We start from the raw sequence: 17,067 nt of genomic DNA, 5'->3' as shown, positions 1-17,067 counted from the left end.
AATAACCCATCCAAACAAACAATAATAACCAAAACAACAATAGTAATAATAATAAAATAGATGGTTGATCTGCACAGTCATTATAATATTTATTTAATAATTATTATCTCTCCCTCTTTCTTTCATTTCTTTATTTTGTTTATTTTATTATTATTATTATTATTATTCCATTTAATTCCATAAATAAACATTTACATTTACATTAATATTAATATTTTTTTTTAGATTATATATATAATTTATTTTTGTTTATTAATTTATTTCTAATTCTTTTTTAATATAATATCACCGATTCTTAAAACAGTTGCCAAAGGAGTAAAAGAGGTAGTTCTCTTGTAATTTTTTCTTCTCTTGTGTTTGAAAATGGTGACCTTGCTAGCCTTGGTTTGCTCTTCGACAAATGCGTGTACTTTGGCACCGTCGACGAGTGGTGTGCCAATCATGGTCGACCCCTTGGTACCAACCAATAGAATCTTGTCGAGTACGATGTGATCACCAACTTGAACGGGTAATCTATCAGACATGATAACATCACCCTTGATCACTTTATATTGTTTGCCACCGACATGAACCACTGCAAATGATTCTGGTACTGTATTGAAATCTTTGCTGTGAACATAATCTGATTCTAATTTATGATTACTATATGTTGAAGTTGTAGAGGTTGTTTCAGCTGCTGCATCAGTCTGAGATGTAGAATAAGATCTAATAGCAGCTGGTGTATACAATGAAGAAGATGTCATTCTAGTTTTTAATAAACTAGATACTGTTGATCTTAACATCATCATGATTTATAAAGTTTATGTTTGTCCAACTAAATAGAATTCTATTTCGTTTTGTATGTTGTTGTTGTTGTTGAGATTGATTGGTTGTATTGGTTGATTCGATCTATCTATATTATACACAGTATGTTATCGTCTCTTCAAATCTATCTATCTATCTATCAATCTACCTCTTTTGATCATTCACATGATTGTGGTGCAGACGACAAAAATTAGTAAAAACAAAAAAAAAAAATCAAATTCAGAGCAATGTTTCGTTTTCAAGTACTCATTGCAATTTGGGTACTCATTTCTTACTTTCTTTTTACAATGTTGAGGATTTATTACAATTTACAAGAGAGTATAATTTACAAATATATAAGATATCTATCTAGAGGGAGAGTTATTCGTTATAATTTAAAAACTGATAATATTTTAGATGCAATAGCGGGAATGGAAGAAGATGAAGGAGTTGCTGGTTGTGATGTCGATTGGTTACCATTGGTTATTGGTGATGATATATTATGGTGATTATGGTGTCCATGATGATGATTATTATGACTATTATAATCTTTATAATTTCCACCCAAGAATTTATAATATAAAGATTTAAAATATTTGGATGGTGTAATATTAGAGGAAGATTTCGTATTACTACTACCTTTGGGTTGTATTTGATGATTATTATTATTATTAAGAGTTAGGGATGCAAGACTATTGGATTGAACAGTGATTGAGGATTTAGTTGATTTTTGATATTTTTTGGAATGTTCAATCAGTAGAATCCAAATACGAGCATCCACTACACGAAGATCCATCAATCTATTTTCAAGATGACCAATAATATCGGCGGGATCGGGATTATATTGATCTATATAGTATTTTACCAAATCAAATTGACTAGATTCAATGGCACGTCTAATATAGATAAATGGGTGGTGGTGGTGGTCAACGCCGCTGTGTTGAGAATTGGAAGAGTCTTCTACTCCTCGTGACTCTAAATATTTGAGTAATTTTATATTTCCACATTCATGTGCTTCTACCATTAGTTCGTAGGTTTGTTTAACTTCAGAGTGTTGATTGAGTATCTTGTAGAGATCGCCATCACCGAATCGACCAACATCCATCCACGCATTCATTGAAAAGCTGTCATTTCGATTGTTTGTCAGGAATGGTATCATCACCTTGGCACATCCACCTCGTATCGCATTGTCAAAGATATCGTTTGCCTCCTCTACATAGAATGGATCTGGATGAATACTATGTACCAACTGGACTGTATCAATGTATCCACAATACACTGCAAATGACATGATTACTGCCAATTGTGATTCTGAAAAGGTAACTCCTCCAGTTGTGTTGGTAGATGTGGTAGTAGTTGTAGTTGAATCGGCTGCATGTTGTACTGCACTGTTGATTGATCCTCCTGAAACTTCTACTTCTAAATGACCGCTACTAGTCAATGTAGTGGTCAATAGATGTACTAAAGAGTTTGCGCTGGTATTATCTGTATAAGATAGCTGTGATAGTTTCATTCCTCTGACTACTCTTTCAGAGTCTCTTGATAAGACGACCAAGGGATGATTGATCATCTCTGGGAGGAATCGAGAAAAGAAGAGGTACCCTTCGAGTGACATGTCGGTGGTGACATACTCTTTAAATTGATGTGCCGTGATATGGGTGGCGAGTAATGCAAAGATGTCATAGTGAAAGAGATTGATGGCGACGCTGAGTGATGCTGCAACGTCGAGTTGAGAGAGGGGGACGTTTGTGAGGATATACTCTACGAGACGTGTGTCGCGACGTTGTACTGCCTTGCGCAACACGTCGGCAGTATACCCTTCGGTACGGTTTTCAAACACCCATTTGGCAATCTGTGCAGACCGTGCATTATCTATCGCGTTGGTGGTACCACCAATATGCACGGCTGGTCGAGCCAACTCGAGCTGTGCAATCGTCCCAACCTCTGCAATATAGTCGACTAGACAACACGCACCTGTCGCCGAGTCATAATGCGACAGCAGCTCGATCAAGTACTTGGTTGCGCGTATATCGTGACTACCTAGAATACGAGTGTACAGAGACCGCGCATTCATGCAAGGGTCGGCGTCGATGACACCCATATTATACGCTTCGAGTGCAACTTCTAGTGCCACCAACGCGACGCGCACCTCGGGTGCCAACATGCGGTAAAACCGCGTAGTCGCACCCACAAAGCACGCATTGCACTCTTGTCTCTCCTCTATCTTTTGACACCACAATGCATCGGGTATCTTGACACCACTACCAAACCACTGACGATACGCCCAATGCAGCACCATATCGACCATGACCAACGCGTCTGGTACGCCCATGCTACCAAGTGTCTCGACCAACCCGCCAATAACCGCTTTGTGGCGCTCTGTCCCTTCAATCTCGACCGCGGGCAACACACGTCCCAGTATCGCCGCATCCAACACTCTATATTTCGCAAATAACGCAACGTCAAACAACCGCAATCCAGCCATCTCAAAGCTATCCAGTAACAGTCGCACCGCGTCTATACACCCACTCTCGGCGAGTGATCTAAGTGCCGACCTCTCGTCAAGCTCCTGCACATACTCTTTTGGAATAGCATTGATAATAAACCAAAGTACTCGAATATCAACCGGTACCGATCCATTCCTAACACTATTACATGCTTCTCCAATCATCATTTTTGCTCTTACTCTATTATATGTATATCCTTTAATCATAGATATTGATGTTGATATTGATTTTGATGATTTGTCATCTTTTGGAAAGAATACATATTGGTGTTGATTATGATTTAGAATTTGGTCAATAATTGTATCTACTGCTTTTTGATGATCCATATTCATATTCATATTCATATTTGTTGTTGGATTGTTATTATTATTATTATTATTATTATTACCATAAATTGAACAGTTGGCCAAATGATTAATATAAGCAAAACAATAGAGAATTGGAAAGTTGTGTCCGTTGGCAGCTTCCTTTTCCACGTCTATATAGGTGTATTGAAATTGAAGTCTTCTACTACGATACACTTGTAAAAAGAGACGGTCATTCTTGAGTCGTTGTGCCATTAGTTTAAGAGAGGTGTCTGAATAGACCAACGCCTCTTGTCGCGACAACTTGTACTCTAGCAATGCATAGTGTCGATTCTTTAGCATCCATTCAACACTATTAATTTGTTTATACATTCTTGTACACCATGGTAAACATAACAATGGTTTAACATGTGACACCAATTGTAATGATAATGAATCAACTGATGACATTGAAGATCTATTATTATTATGATTATGATTATGATTATGTTTACCATTATTATTATTATTATTATTATTATTATTATTATTATTATTATTATTATTATTATTATTATTATTATTATTATTATTATTATTATTATTATTTCTACTATAACTATTACGATGATGATGATGATGATGATTATTTATATTATTATTTACAGGTGATGATGATGATGATGAAGAGGATGATGATGAAATAGACAATGAAGAAGAGGATATAGAAGAAGATGAGGAGGATAAGCAATTATCATTATACAGAATAAGGTGATTTAGATTCGATCGAAGTTGAGCAAGATTGACATGGTGTACAAATGATAGGATCTTTTGCATCAAGAACCTATTTTTGAACACACATAGTAGTTTATCTTCTTCTACTATCATTTTGTTGTTGTTGTTGTTGTTGTTGTTGTCATGTAACACTAAAACTAACTAATAGTTGTAGTAGTTTATACACATATTAAAATATTATAATTATTATATTTATATATCTTTCTATTTCTATTTTGTTGTGGTTGGGTTGGGTTGTTTGAGTTCAGCAAACCTCTTTCTTTCATCTCCTCCCAACCGTTCACCCCCATCAATAATAATATTTAAATTAAATTGGTTTTTTAATTTATATTTTATTATATTTTGGTCTGGAGCTCAACTCCTCTTCCGCTCCTCATCTCTTGTCACAATCTATCAGATGTCTCTTTTTAAAACTGTCAACTGTATTTGTATTGCACTATATATCTATCGATTATATATATAATATAAACAACATCTTGTTATTCAACACAACAAAGAAGAGAGATATAATATATTGTAAGATGAGTAACTTCGATTTTCCTCATATCGTCATTGCAATTATAATTTAAGATTTTGTGTTAGAGAGTTTCAAACTTTTAGAAATACAAAGACACCTCAACATTATGAACATATATAAAGTTTGTTGTTATTATTAAATTTATTATTATTATCTTTGGTTTTAGGGATTGAGAGGTTTAAAAATCGATTTGCTTGTTGCAAAACTCGGGGTATACCCGATTATAATGATGATAGGCATTGGGTGCGCGAGTGATTGAATAATAATTGGTTGTCAACAATCTTTGACTGGCAATACCACCCTCTCACCCTCACTCACTCCCGATCGATCATCATTATTTATAAATAGATAGTTGGAAACAAACAAACAACAAATAAACGTTTAACAACTATGGAATCTACAACAACAACATCAACAAAGTATGTATTGTAATAATAATAATAATCTTATGATTATCTAACAATATTGATTGAATCAATCAAGGAAAACAGTATTGATTATTGGAGCAGGTATAGGTGGATTAGTATTAGCAAATTATATAAAGACACACGACAAGGATGGGTTAATCGACATTCAAATATTTGAAAGAGATAGATCTGAAGATTCAAGACTGCAAGGATATGTGATTGGTGTCAATGCAATGGGAATGAAAGCATTAACAGAATCATTGAGCGATCAGCAATTGGAAGCATTGAAATCAACGGTATTTGAGTGTCCAAGTCAATTCATTATAGCCGATCGTAGTTTGGCCTTTTTACTAGCCATCCAAAGAAACCAAGTCATGAATAGAGGTACATTGCGTCAAGAATTAATCAATGCTCATAATCTACAACCAACCATACACTATGACAAAAGATTGGTATCGTATACTGAAGATGAACAAGCTGGTAAAGTAACTGCCACATTTGAAGATGGTACATCTTATATGTATGTAAAAATGAATAGAGAGAGAGAGAAGAGAGAGAGAGAACAAACAAATTGTTTGAATAATATGTAACTTATTTATTTTAAATATGTGTATAGAGGAGATTTCTTGGTTGGAGCAGATGGAGTTAGATCAACAGTTCGTAAACAAAAGTTACCAGATTTTAAATTTGCAAATGTCAATGTCTATCGTATCCAATCACTCGTTGCCGTACCCAATGACACTGTCGACCAGATATTCAATCCACTACTCGACGTTGTCTACAAGGGCAATAAACCAGAGAAAGAGGAGAGTGTAGCTATCAAATCAATTGGAAACCAACAAAATTCAATCATCCTTTGTAAAACCAACTCTATCAAAGATGCTCGTGACTTTGGTTTGGTTGATATTGACAATTTGGAATCATTCTTTAATAATGACAGTACCAATACAACCATGTTGTTTTGGCAGTACGAGTACCGACCATTACCAGTTGAGAGTTTACCAGAGACTCGTGAACAAATGTTAGAGGTAGTTGGTAGTCGTCTATCAGGATACCATCCACTCATTCAAAAGGTGATGGTAGAGATGACCAAACCACACCATTTACTCTATGACAAGATCGAGGCCCTTACTGAAGCTGATCACACCACTTATCCCGCCCCATCTAGAGTGACACTACTAGGTGACGCTGCACATTGCATGGTGTCACATGCTGGCATGGGTGGAAATTGTGCTATTGCAGATGGTGTGGATTTGGGGAAAATCATTCTAGCTATCGTCTCTGAAGGCAAAGACCTCACACTGTGCATGCAAGAGTATGAAACCAATATGCTTGCAAGAGGATTTGCAGCTGTTAACATGTCTCGTAGCAATACTGAAAGAATGCATGCAAGACCAGTTGGAGTCATCGGTGAAGCCATCCGAAACACATTCATGCGTCTATTTTATAAATTAATTGTTTGGGGTATCATTAAATTGGATTAAATAATAAACATAATTAATATACAGAAAATAAATAATCACAATTGTAAATGTATATATGTATAATGTATACAATATTATAAATATTATATAATATAATATATTAATATCTTTCCCATTAGATCAATTCAATTCATCAAAAGTTGTAAGGAAGGATATATTTATAAATATGAATTTACTGTATTGGTATTGGTATTTGGTATTGTTGTTATTATGTTATGTGTTCTAATTATATCAATTTAAAATCTGTTGGTTGGGAAAATACCAGCTTCTCTTTGTTCTTCAAAGTCAGACAACTATAAATATATGAAAATAGATAGATAGATAGATAGATGATTATGTTGTTAGTTAGTAAATCATATGAAAGTTCTGTCTATCTCTTCTATTATATTCTATTCTAAAACATACCCATTTGCCTGGGCAAAGAGAGTTCATAGATTGCTTGAATTCCATGCACTTTGATTCGTCGCCTTCATAATGCTTAACGCAACCGTTGAAATCTACATAACTAGCCCAACAGTGCTTGGTTTGGTTCATGTTTGGGAAACGTGGGTTGTATGGGGCAGTGACTTGTTCAGACATCTACACAGTATCATAAATAGATTAGATTAGTAATGGTTGATAGGTGGAGTATGTGTATGTATGATCATTTGTTGTGATGTTGAGTCGATTCGCTCTTGCTCTCTCTTTCTTTCTTTCTTTCTTTCTTTCTTTCTTTCTTTCTTTCTTTCTTTCTTTCTTTCTTTCTTTCTTTGTCTCTATGATCAATCATCATATGATGATTGGTGTACAGGTATAGGTATATGTATATCTCTATTCTTGAATTATTCGTTCTTTTTTATGTTTGTCTCTATCATTGTTAAAATGATTTTCGATCTTGTCTACTTTGTCGTCGTTGTTGTTGTTTGTTGATATATCCTCTCTATTGAAGTTGTTGTTTTCATTCAACAATACCTTTAAAATCTACAGTAATTACTATACTTTATGAATAAGTAGAATGCGCTCAATGTAACATGATCACTCTCACTGCAGACAGGGTGGGCAAAAGAAAAATCAAAAAAATAAAAAAAAAATTTCAAACAGGACAGGGTCTGCAGATCATCCTCTCAGATCTGTTTCGCACATGGAATCCATATTGGATTCACAAAAGAGATAATAGTTTTGTGATTTGAGGAATAATAATAGTTAGTTGTAACAATAATAATTATATTACTGCCATTCAAATTAGAATCTATCTATTCCTTTTCCATTTACTTTCATTTGATTCTTGGACTGGAAGTCAACTTGGTTATTAGGATTATTTTTTTTTTTGATGCGATTATTGCTTGTTTTATTGTGGATTGGTTGGGTTGGGTTGGGTTTGGTGCGTGTTGTTATAAATAATATAATAATAAATAATAATAATAATAATAGTTTTGGTACCAATTGTGCCTCCTCTCTATTTTTTTATCTTATTTCATCTTTGTCTCTTTTGTTATTATTGTTGTTGCTATTGTTATTGTTGTTATATATCTGCCTATAGTATTTAAATATATTCCTCTTTCGGTTTGAATTTGTTGTTTTGTTATTATCTATCTATCTATACATCAATCACCTTTTTTGTTGTTGTTGTTATTGTTGTTATGTTGTTATTGAGAATTTAGTTTGTTATGTTAGGTTATTTTGAAATTTAAATGGGACCATTATGAAGTTATTACATGCCCATTTAAAGATGATGCAGATGCAGTATAGCTATTGTTATTTGGGAGTGATGATGAGGATGGTGATGAAGTGGATGAAGAGGTGGATGTGCTGGTGGTCGAGCTGGTGCTGGTACTTGTGGTGCCGCTGCTGCTGCTGCTATTACTATTATTGTTATTTTGTTGGCTATTATCTTGTGAAAATGATGAAGTGAGACCATATAGAATTCCTTGGTACTTGGAATCATCGATTTGATTTTCAAAGTACATCTTTCTCAATTTAAAGAATGTCGTACATGTTAGCAAACTATCACTGCCTGCTTGATGTTGTGGTCCAATTCTTTTAATCTAAAAAGAAAATAAAAAGAGACATAGAGAGATGAGTATCATAGAGATATAATATTTCTAAAGATTTGGAAACATACATCTAAATCCTCTGCCAATTCACTTAATCCACCTTTCAAATTTTTACAACTCTTCATCAAATATTTGATATCATAAATACATGGGAAATAGGTCCTAACCAAATCAAAGAATTCTGGTTCTTCTTGAGGTAAAGCTGTACAAGTTAGTACCTTTATAAGATATCCAAAATCATATCTATAAAAAAAAGAAAAAAAAAAGAAAAGAGTGTAAATAATAAAGGTAGGTTCAACAAACAACAATAATCTTCTTCTTCTTCTTCTTTTTTTGAATATCTTCAATCCATCCATAGATTATATATATATATATATATATCTATCTATCATTCATTCATCCGTTCATTCCTTCAATAAATCTATCAATCTATCTATCTATCGCCATAAACATTTGAAAACAAACATGTATTTTTGTTTCACCTTGTATTGTCAATCCAAACGTAACCACCATATGTATGTTTTGTTTTACAATGACCGATGATGATGATGATGATGATGATGACGATGATGGATGAATGGATGATTTTGAATGGGGGATTGAAGATATTCAAAAATACACCTGTTGCGATCGTCGTCGTTATTAACCATACCCGCTATGAAAAGAAATCCATTTAATCTTTTCGTTTAATACGATTCCAGAAGACATTAACAAATCACCAAAATCCAATACATCGATGCCATTTTCTTCATTCTTTTTAAATTCGATACCGCTTCTTGATAGCAAATCGATTGAATCCTGTGCGTACATATCCTCACTGTATAAATAGAAAATAAGGATAGATCAGTCAAATGATGATCTATATATGTCCAAATGTCAAAGATATCTTTTTTGTGGCGATAAATACTTTAGATTAAACTTAAAGTTGAATTGCCATGTGCAGGTATTTGAGGCAAGGTTACCATCTGAATCGGAAAAGGTAAGACCAAGTTGAATTATTTTTAAGAGATCTACATTTAATCTAAGTGTTTGGTAATGATAATCTGATGGTGTTCTAAATGATCCAACAGGTCTAGTAACTATACCTGGAAATTCTGTATCCTATAATAATATAATAATAACAATCGATCATTATTATTATTATTAATCTATAGTTCTTATCTTCTTTTCATCTCTATCTTCTTTCTTTTGTTTCTCTTCTTTCTCTTATGACATACCATCGCTATATAATTGTAATCGTCAACCAATTCTCTTATCAAGGCCATTTCTTCTTCTAGATTATGTGCCCATACTTCTCTAATTTCATCTGTATCTATAGTAACTGGTTCCAGTCCTTTCATTTTTATCATCTTTGTATTCTATATCTATTTTTTCTTTCTTTACTACTGGTTATTGTTATCGATTATCTATAATGATCGTTCACCTATAAATATGTTTATTGGTGTATTAATATACATATAAATTAGATTATCATAATCATCATCATCGTATGATCTTCAATCCTCTGATACTGATCTTCACAAAAAAGTGCAAGATATATTCTATATCTATAGTCTGACTTGTTGTAAGATGCATCGGTCTCTGCATGATCACGCTATTATTACCTTTTATAAATAATCCTTTTATCAATAATAATAATAATATTTGTCTTCCTACTTCCTACTTGTTTTGAACAACACTCTTCTTTTTCTTCTTCTTCTTCAAAGACACTACTATCTATAGATATCTATCGTTCTATCTCTCTTCTTTTAGGGACTAGTCAGTGCTGAAAAGATTGTTATTATTGTTGTTTGTTATTCTTCTTTTGAGTTATTATAGAGTTGTTGACTTTTCTTCTTATGATAGTACTCAATATGAAGATTGAGGATCAGAGTGAAAGGATGAGCCTTTTTTTTCAAATTTTTTTAATTTATTTTTTTTGGATGGATTATCTGTGTTTGTTGAAGATCAAAAGGAGTCTGTCTGTTTGTTTGTTTGTTTCAGACATACATATACAAAGGTTTAGTTAGTGAGAGTGAATAACTAATGTATATTCATAGCTAGCATTCCATTCTGTGGTGTGAAAGATATTTAATTTATTAGGGAACAAGTCGTGGGCCCATTTTAATGAACAACATGCACTCAACATGACGAGATTATATCATAATAATACAATACAATACCATTCCTAGTATTCATATTGTAATAATATACGACAAACATATATATATATATATATATATATACTCTAACCAAATGGTAAAAGGGAGGGTTGGGATAAATAGCGTTGAGATAATTATTAAAATAGAACCACTCCAGTTTCCTACTCTCCTCCCCCTTCAAGGTTTTGAAAGTGGTACTTAAGCATGCTGTGTTTGAATGAAAAACAGTATCACAATCCATCAATCGATGATGACCTGCTCCCATTTCAATCAATGATCGCAGCTCATTCAAAGAATGCCAACTTTTTTTAATGGTCCTCAGTCTGATTTGACGACAAACAAACCAATGTTTTCATCCCTTTTTTTTGTTACCTTTTTGTTGTTATAGAGTTAAAGAGAGAGAGAGAGGATAAGTAATTGTCCCGTGTACATATACATATAATAATAGAAGGGGGTGAGAACGAAAACGACAGTATATATATATATTTATAGACAGATAGATAATCACAGTCATACACACACACACATATATACAAACTTACATCGCGATAGAGATTTATAAATATATATATAAATAGATAGATAGAGAATGACAACAAATAATGCTAGAAAATGGGAAGATGCCCAAGAAAAGGTATATATATATATATAGATAGAGATAAATGATATGACAATGAGAGAGATGAGGGATGAGAGATGTAATTGTAATTGTAATTGTATATTGACTGTCTATCTATCTATGTTTGTTTGTTTGTTTTTTTTAGGCATTTACAAATTGGGTCAATTCATTGTTGGCCAAGGTAGATAAAAAGGTAGAGAATATGGCTACAGACTTTTCAGATGGTGTTCGATTCATACAGTTTCTAGAGATATTGTCGGGCAAGAAGTGCAAGAGAAAGTACGCACAAGAACCCAAAGACAAGATCAACAAGATTCAAAACTTGTTGATCGGTATCACCTTTATCGAACAGGATCTTGGTATGAAGGTACGTGGTGTGTCGCCGGAAGACTTTTACGATGGCAATAAAAAGATGATCTTTGGGTTCTTGTGGACGTTGTACCGTCGCTTCCGTATGTCTAATATTCGTGCAGACGGGAGTGGTGCTGCTGCCGGCGGAGAGGCGGGTGCAACAGACAACCGCGACCCCAGTGAACGCGAAGCCGAGGAGAATCTGCTAAAGTGGTGTTCGACCATGTCTGGGTTATCCATCAACCAGTTCAAAACTGGGTTTAGAGACGGTCACGCATTCCTCGCGATGGCACAGAAACTGGTCGATGAGACCAGCCAGTTTTCCGAGTTGGCCGGGTTGGGTAGCGACCCCAATCTCAGCGCCATCGCCCGTTTACAAGCCGTCTTTGACTTTGCCGAGAAGAACCTATGTATTCCTAAATTGTTGGATGCCGAGGACGTGGCTGCTGGCACTGCCGACGACCGCACAATGATGCTCTACACGAGTTTGTTTTACTCGGCCTACGAAGGTCGCGCCAAAGCACAAGAGAGTGACGTCGAACTCATGAAGAGCCGTGTCACCGAGCTTGCAGAGGTCGAACGCAGTGATATCTCTAGACTCATGCGTCTCGAGGAAATGCTCAATATGTACTCTGTCGAGTTTGAAAATGCACGTTTTGAACGCCAGTTTATCGAGCGTCGCGTACAAGAGGTAGAGTCGCGCAGTCTTGTCGTCGACCTCTCACGTCTCCGAGACAATCTCGAAGACCACCAACAACTACTCTGTCGTCTCCAACAACAAGTCCAAGAAAAGGCATCCGGCAAAAAGGTCATGATGTGGCGTCCACCTCAAATCTCTGCCGACCTCTCCAAAACCAACGAAGAACAACTCTTACTTTTGGCTCAACAATTGGATGATGAAGAACGTAGAATCAATGATATAGTTCATGTTTCAAATGTTAAAGCTATTACAATTAGTAAAAAGGTAAGAACATAAATATTGGAATATATATATATATATATTTACTAACAAAATACTATCTATCTATTAATTCAAGACAGGACAACAAACCCAAAAACAATTAGCTGATAATGATAGAATCTGTTAATTAATATATCCCAGCAGTAGGACGTCCTACTTTTTAATAATAATAATAAGTATTTTTTACCCAACTTTTTAATTTAATACCAAACAACAACATCAATCAATCATAACAACCAATCAACCAACACACAAAGTATTATAGTCAAAAGTGTTTTAACCAACCTACCTACCAACCAACCAACCAAAACAAACATTACATTAATAACAATATTTATTTATTTAAATCATCACTCATCAATTTAATAATAATAATAATAATAATTCATCCTATATTTATTGGTATACGAACACCAATCCAATTCAATTCAATCTCGACCTCACTCTACTACTTCTAAACTCTTTGTTTTAAAGAAAAGGAGAAGGATTAATTTAAAGTGAGCTTATTTGTTTCATTGTATATTTTTGATCAAAACAAAACAACAAATAATAATAATAATAACACAACCAACCAACCATTGAAAATCAAATCAAATAAAATATGTATCTTGTTTGGTTTTTAAAATAATAATGCACTACCCCATCCCTATCATAATATTCACAATCACTTGGGAACCAAGGAGTGAGGTGTGATGGAATGGTTTTGTAAAAATAATATTATTACAACTTTATTGGTGGTTCATTCCACACACACAAACAAACAAGAAATTGTGTATGATATGATGATATGATTTAAATACTCTAGTATCTCTTTACTACTCTACTCTACTCTTATTCCTTTCTGTAAAAAATATATTATTTTATTTATTTATTTCTAGATTTATATTTATATTTATTTAGAGAATGAAAAAGACATTTGTATTTCCAGACAAGGAAATAATAGTTGATGATGTAGGACTGTCGATTAATGGAATACCAATGGCAATGCAAAAAGATGGGTCGAATCTATCGTGTGGAACAGATGATGGAAAGTGGACGTTGACTAGAGGAAATTGGCGTTCAATGGGATTGGATTATCAATTATATTGGAATGATGCAAATGTAGAGACACAAGAAGCATTCGATCCAAAATCAACATCAATGATTAAACTTTACATTTTATTTGGTTTGTTGGGATTCTTGTTTGGACTATTTGCATTGGTTGCTATAGTCATAATTGGTATAGTTGCCTATTGTCTATTTAGAAATAGAATTGACTTTTTGAATTATCCAATGATTACAATGATTCAATCTTTACCAAATGTTTATCCTGCCTATGGTATTGATGCTGCCATTCAACAACAACAACAACAACAACAACAACAAATATTATTACAACAACAACAACAACAATATTGTAATAATAATAATAATATATTTGAAAATAATTATCAAATTCAAGAACAACAACAATTATTAAATTATCAACCACAATTATACTATCCACCACCTTTATCATGGGTACAACCAGCTCCTTACAAGGTACCAGATCCAAATGATCTACTTGTCCAAGAGGATAATAATGAAATTACCCCTGGTAGTACTATTGATATTCCACCTTCTATTACACATATCAATTAATTGAATAAAAACAAGATATTAATAATATTGTCAATAGATGTTTATTTTTTATGGAGTAGAGATGGTTAACCAATAGTTTGATTGGATAGAAACCAAGATGTCGAAAGTCAAAAAGGATGATGATTTTGGCTTCTCACATCTTGATTCCAGAAAAATCTCCATTAATTTTGAAGAGTGATTTTTACCAATTCCTTCGTCATAAAAACAAAAAATAGGTGGACAAAGTGATTTAGTTGAGATCTACTTCATCATAGTTGTTAACACAACCCTTAAAAAAATGACTAATAAATAAATATATATAAGAATTTAAAGCTAAAGATGAGATTGAAAATAACAAATATAAAAAAAGATGGTGTCTCTATTTATGTTTGATTCATATCCTGGTACAAAATGGAAAATTAATTTGAATAATTCTAAAAATGTCTAAATTGGCAATAGGGGTGATGATTCATCATTCTCCAACTTGATTGTTGTTCGTGGTTGTTGTTGGTAGTCTAAAAAAGTTAACTGAATTTTCCAAAAGGTGTATCCATTGTTCCCAATAAAGGAGTGTCATATTTAATTATTATTAATAATTTATTTCCATTTAGTTGGATGATTGGAAAATTTCGAAAATCAAATATTTCAAACCATTTCCAAAATTTGGAATAAGACTAAATTTGTAACTTTGGTTTGCTGGTAATGTGAATTGAATGGTACATTGGGTTGGTATGACGATCAATGATTCGGTTGCTTGTACGATAAAGTAGGCTTGTCCAACTTGGAGTGTGTTGAGTGGTTGGAGTGTGTTGAGGGAGAGTGTACCATCGTTGAGTTCAAAACTACCGGCTGATAGAGGTACCCCTCCGTAGGAGGTAGAAAGACTGTCTACGGTTATACCAATGGTTGCTTGTGAATAGACATAGAGACCACCCGATACGGAAGAGAGACTGCCGTTTTGTCCAATAAACAAAAGTTTGGCATCGTCGGCAGAGATGTCTCCGGTAATGGTCGACTGGTTGACAAGTAGACTGCTACCATGGTTGAGTAGGATATTACCGTCCATTTGTGTGTTGGTAATAGATACTGATGAACCTGTTCCAGTTGTGATATTGGGTGTTGTGAATTGAGTGTCGTACAAGTTGAGTGAACTACCATCATTGACAATGACTTGCGAGTCATTGGACAGCGAAAAGAAACCAGTTGTGATATTTAGAACTGACTGCATTGAAACAGTCAAAATTGTATTGTACAAGGTGATGGGAGTGTCTACGAGTAAACTACTTTGGTCAAATACAATCGAGACGGTTGATGGTTGTCCAACCGTGAAATACGAGTAGATTTGTGAGATGTTGACGTGACCTGTGTAAATGGCGAAATGGAGGTCTGCATTAACCGATGTGGTTGCTTGGAGTATGAGCTGGGAGATGTTTGCCGGTCCCATGATATCGGTGAAATCGACGAGTGTGGTGATTTGGAGTTGACCGTCAAGATCGAGCGTGCCGAGGTTGAGCTCGTCGGCGCGACCGATCGATATCTGGCTGCTGGCTTGTCCAATGACATTGTCGATTTGCACAATCACAGGGCCTTGGGCTGGTGCGGGGGCATAGGAAGGCGACTGTTTAAAGGTAGAGTATTCCCCAAGCACAATCGATCCACCTGGCACAACCGACACATTGTAATTGACTACAACACTGGCAGCACGACTCAACTCGAGTGTACCCGTGACCACCAAACTACCTTGCACGTCAACATATCCCAACTGGGTAACCAACACGTCTGAAAAGAGTGCAATGCCGTGTAGTCCAGTCGTCAATAGTCCACCAACCACATTGCCAGTGCCATAGAGAGCAAACGATGTCTCTCCAACCAATGTCAATTCCCCCCAAATCGAGGCACCGCCATTAGACGAAAAGTATCCGTTGACTTGTTGAGTGTAGCTCGATCCAATGTCAAAGGAGGCTGTACCGACCATCACACTAGAGTCTTGGCTAACATAGACTGTACCTTGGTCGGCGACACTGAGATTGTTGGCAATGGTGAGAGTCGAGTTTTCAAGTACCAGTATAGTGCAGCCTGCACCAACATTCATCGTATCAAACAACATTACATGATTCAAGAGTGTCAATTGCACCAACGACTGTACCACAGAGTTGATAATAATCGAATCCAATTTCAAATTAAAGGTAGTTGAAGAGATTGCTTGAACACCATCCAAAGATGAACCAGGTGCAGTATAATCGATCGATGCAACATATCCAGCTGCATCTGGTACTACACCACCAATCCACATGCTTGGATCATTAAAATCACATGATTGTTTTGAACAATCAACTGATGTATCGAATTGTACCACTATCTGTTCCGATGATGACAATGATGATGATGAATACACAAAGCTGCCGCATAACATCATCATTACCAAAAAGGTAATTCCAATTGTCTTGTTGTACATGTTACTATTAAAGTTATAATATTTCTACTATTATTATTATTATTATTTAAACATTTAAATAGATCTAGCTAGATGTGTCTACCTACATGAGATATTCCAAACTTGTTCAAAAAAGATTGTTTTAAAGAACG

The 17,067-nt window shown here is 34.6% G+C and overlaps 6 protein-coding genes across 6 annotated transcripts; 2 read left to right on the top strand and 4 right to left on the bottom strand.

Moving 5' to 3' along the window:
- Positions 1–263: 263 nt before the first annotated feature.
- On the bottom strand, positions 264–788 carry mrpl21 (ribosomal protein L21; the record flags this gene model as incomplete). Its single annotated transcript, XM_004354550.1, has 1 exon — positions 264–788. One exon carries the CDS (start codon positions 786–788, stop codon positions 264–266), a length of 525 nt encoding a protein of 174 aa, XP_004354602.1.
- Positions 789–1,171: 383 nt separating this feature from the next.
- Positions 1,172–4,462, bottom strand: DFA_09247 (uncharacterized protein; the record flags this gene model as incomplete). The annotated part of the gene is made up of 2 exons (XM_004354549.1): positions 1,172–3,221; positions 3,363–4,462. The coding sequence occupies 2 exons, from the start codon at positions 4,460–4,462 to the stop codon at positions 1,172–1,174; spliced, it is 3,150 nt and encodes a 1,049-aa protein (XP_004354601.1).
- Positions 4,463–4,890: 428 nt separating this feature from the next.
- On the top strand, positions 4,891–6,777 carry DFA_09246 (uncharacterized protein; the record flags this gene model as incomplete). The annotated part of the gene is made up of 4 exons (XM_004354548.1): positions 4,891–4,923; positions 5,235–5,305; positions 5,370–5,813; positions 5,910–6,777. 4 exons carry the CDS (start codon positions 4,891–4,893, stop codon positions 6,775–6,777), a joined length of 1,416 nt encoding a protein of 471 aa, XP_004354600.1.
- A 236-nt stretch (positions 6,778–7,013) lies between these two features.
- On the bottom strand, positions 7,014–10,150 carry DFA_09245 (CAF1 family protein; the record flags this gene model as incomplete). Its single annotated transcript, XM_004354547.1, has 7 exons — positions 7,014–7,070; positions 7,183–7,356; positions 8,472–8,801; positions 8,879–9,053; positions 9,463–9,627; positions 9,718–9,911; positions 10,028–10,150. The coding sequence occupies 7 exons, from the start codon at positions 10,148–10,150 to the stop codon at positions 7,014–7,016; spliced, it is 1,218 nt and encodes a 405-aa protein (XP_004354599.1).
- Positions 10,151–11,540: 1,390 nt separating this feature from the next.
- Positions 11,541–14,502, top strand: DFA_09244 (putative actin binding protein; the record flags this gene model as incomplete). Its single annotated transcript, XM_004354546.1, has 5 exons — positions 11,541–11,585; positions 11,716–12,885; positions 12,959–13,004; positions 13,688–13,725; positions 13,783–14,502. 5 exons carry the CDS (start codon positions 11,541–11,543, stop codon positions 14,500–14,502), a joined length of 2,019 nt encoding a protein of 672 aa, XP_004354598.1.
- A 586-nt stretch (positions 14,503–15,088) lies between these two features.
- DFA_09243 (uncharacterized protein) lies at positions 15,089–16,936 on the bottom strand (the record flags this gene model as incomplete). The annotated part of the gene is made up of 1 exon (XM_004354545.1): positions 15,089–16,936. One exon carries the CDS (start codon positions 16,934–16,936, stop codon positions 15,089–15,091), a length of 1,848 nt encoding a protein of 615 aa, XP_004354597.1.
- Between the last annotated feature and the right edge of the window lie 131 nt (positions 16,937–17,067).

This window comes from Cavenderia fasciculata (assembly GCF_000203815.1).
Source record: "Cavenderia fasciculata unplaced genomic scaffold Scf_EU5ZYIE01DZOHE-5, whole genome shotgun sequence".
NCBI lineage: Eukaryota > Evosea > Eumycetozoa > Acytosteliales > Cavenderiaceae > Cavenderia > Cavenderia fasciculata.
This window is presented reverse-complemented; position numbering and strand designations above follow the sequence as displayed.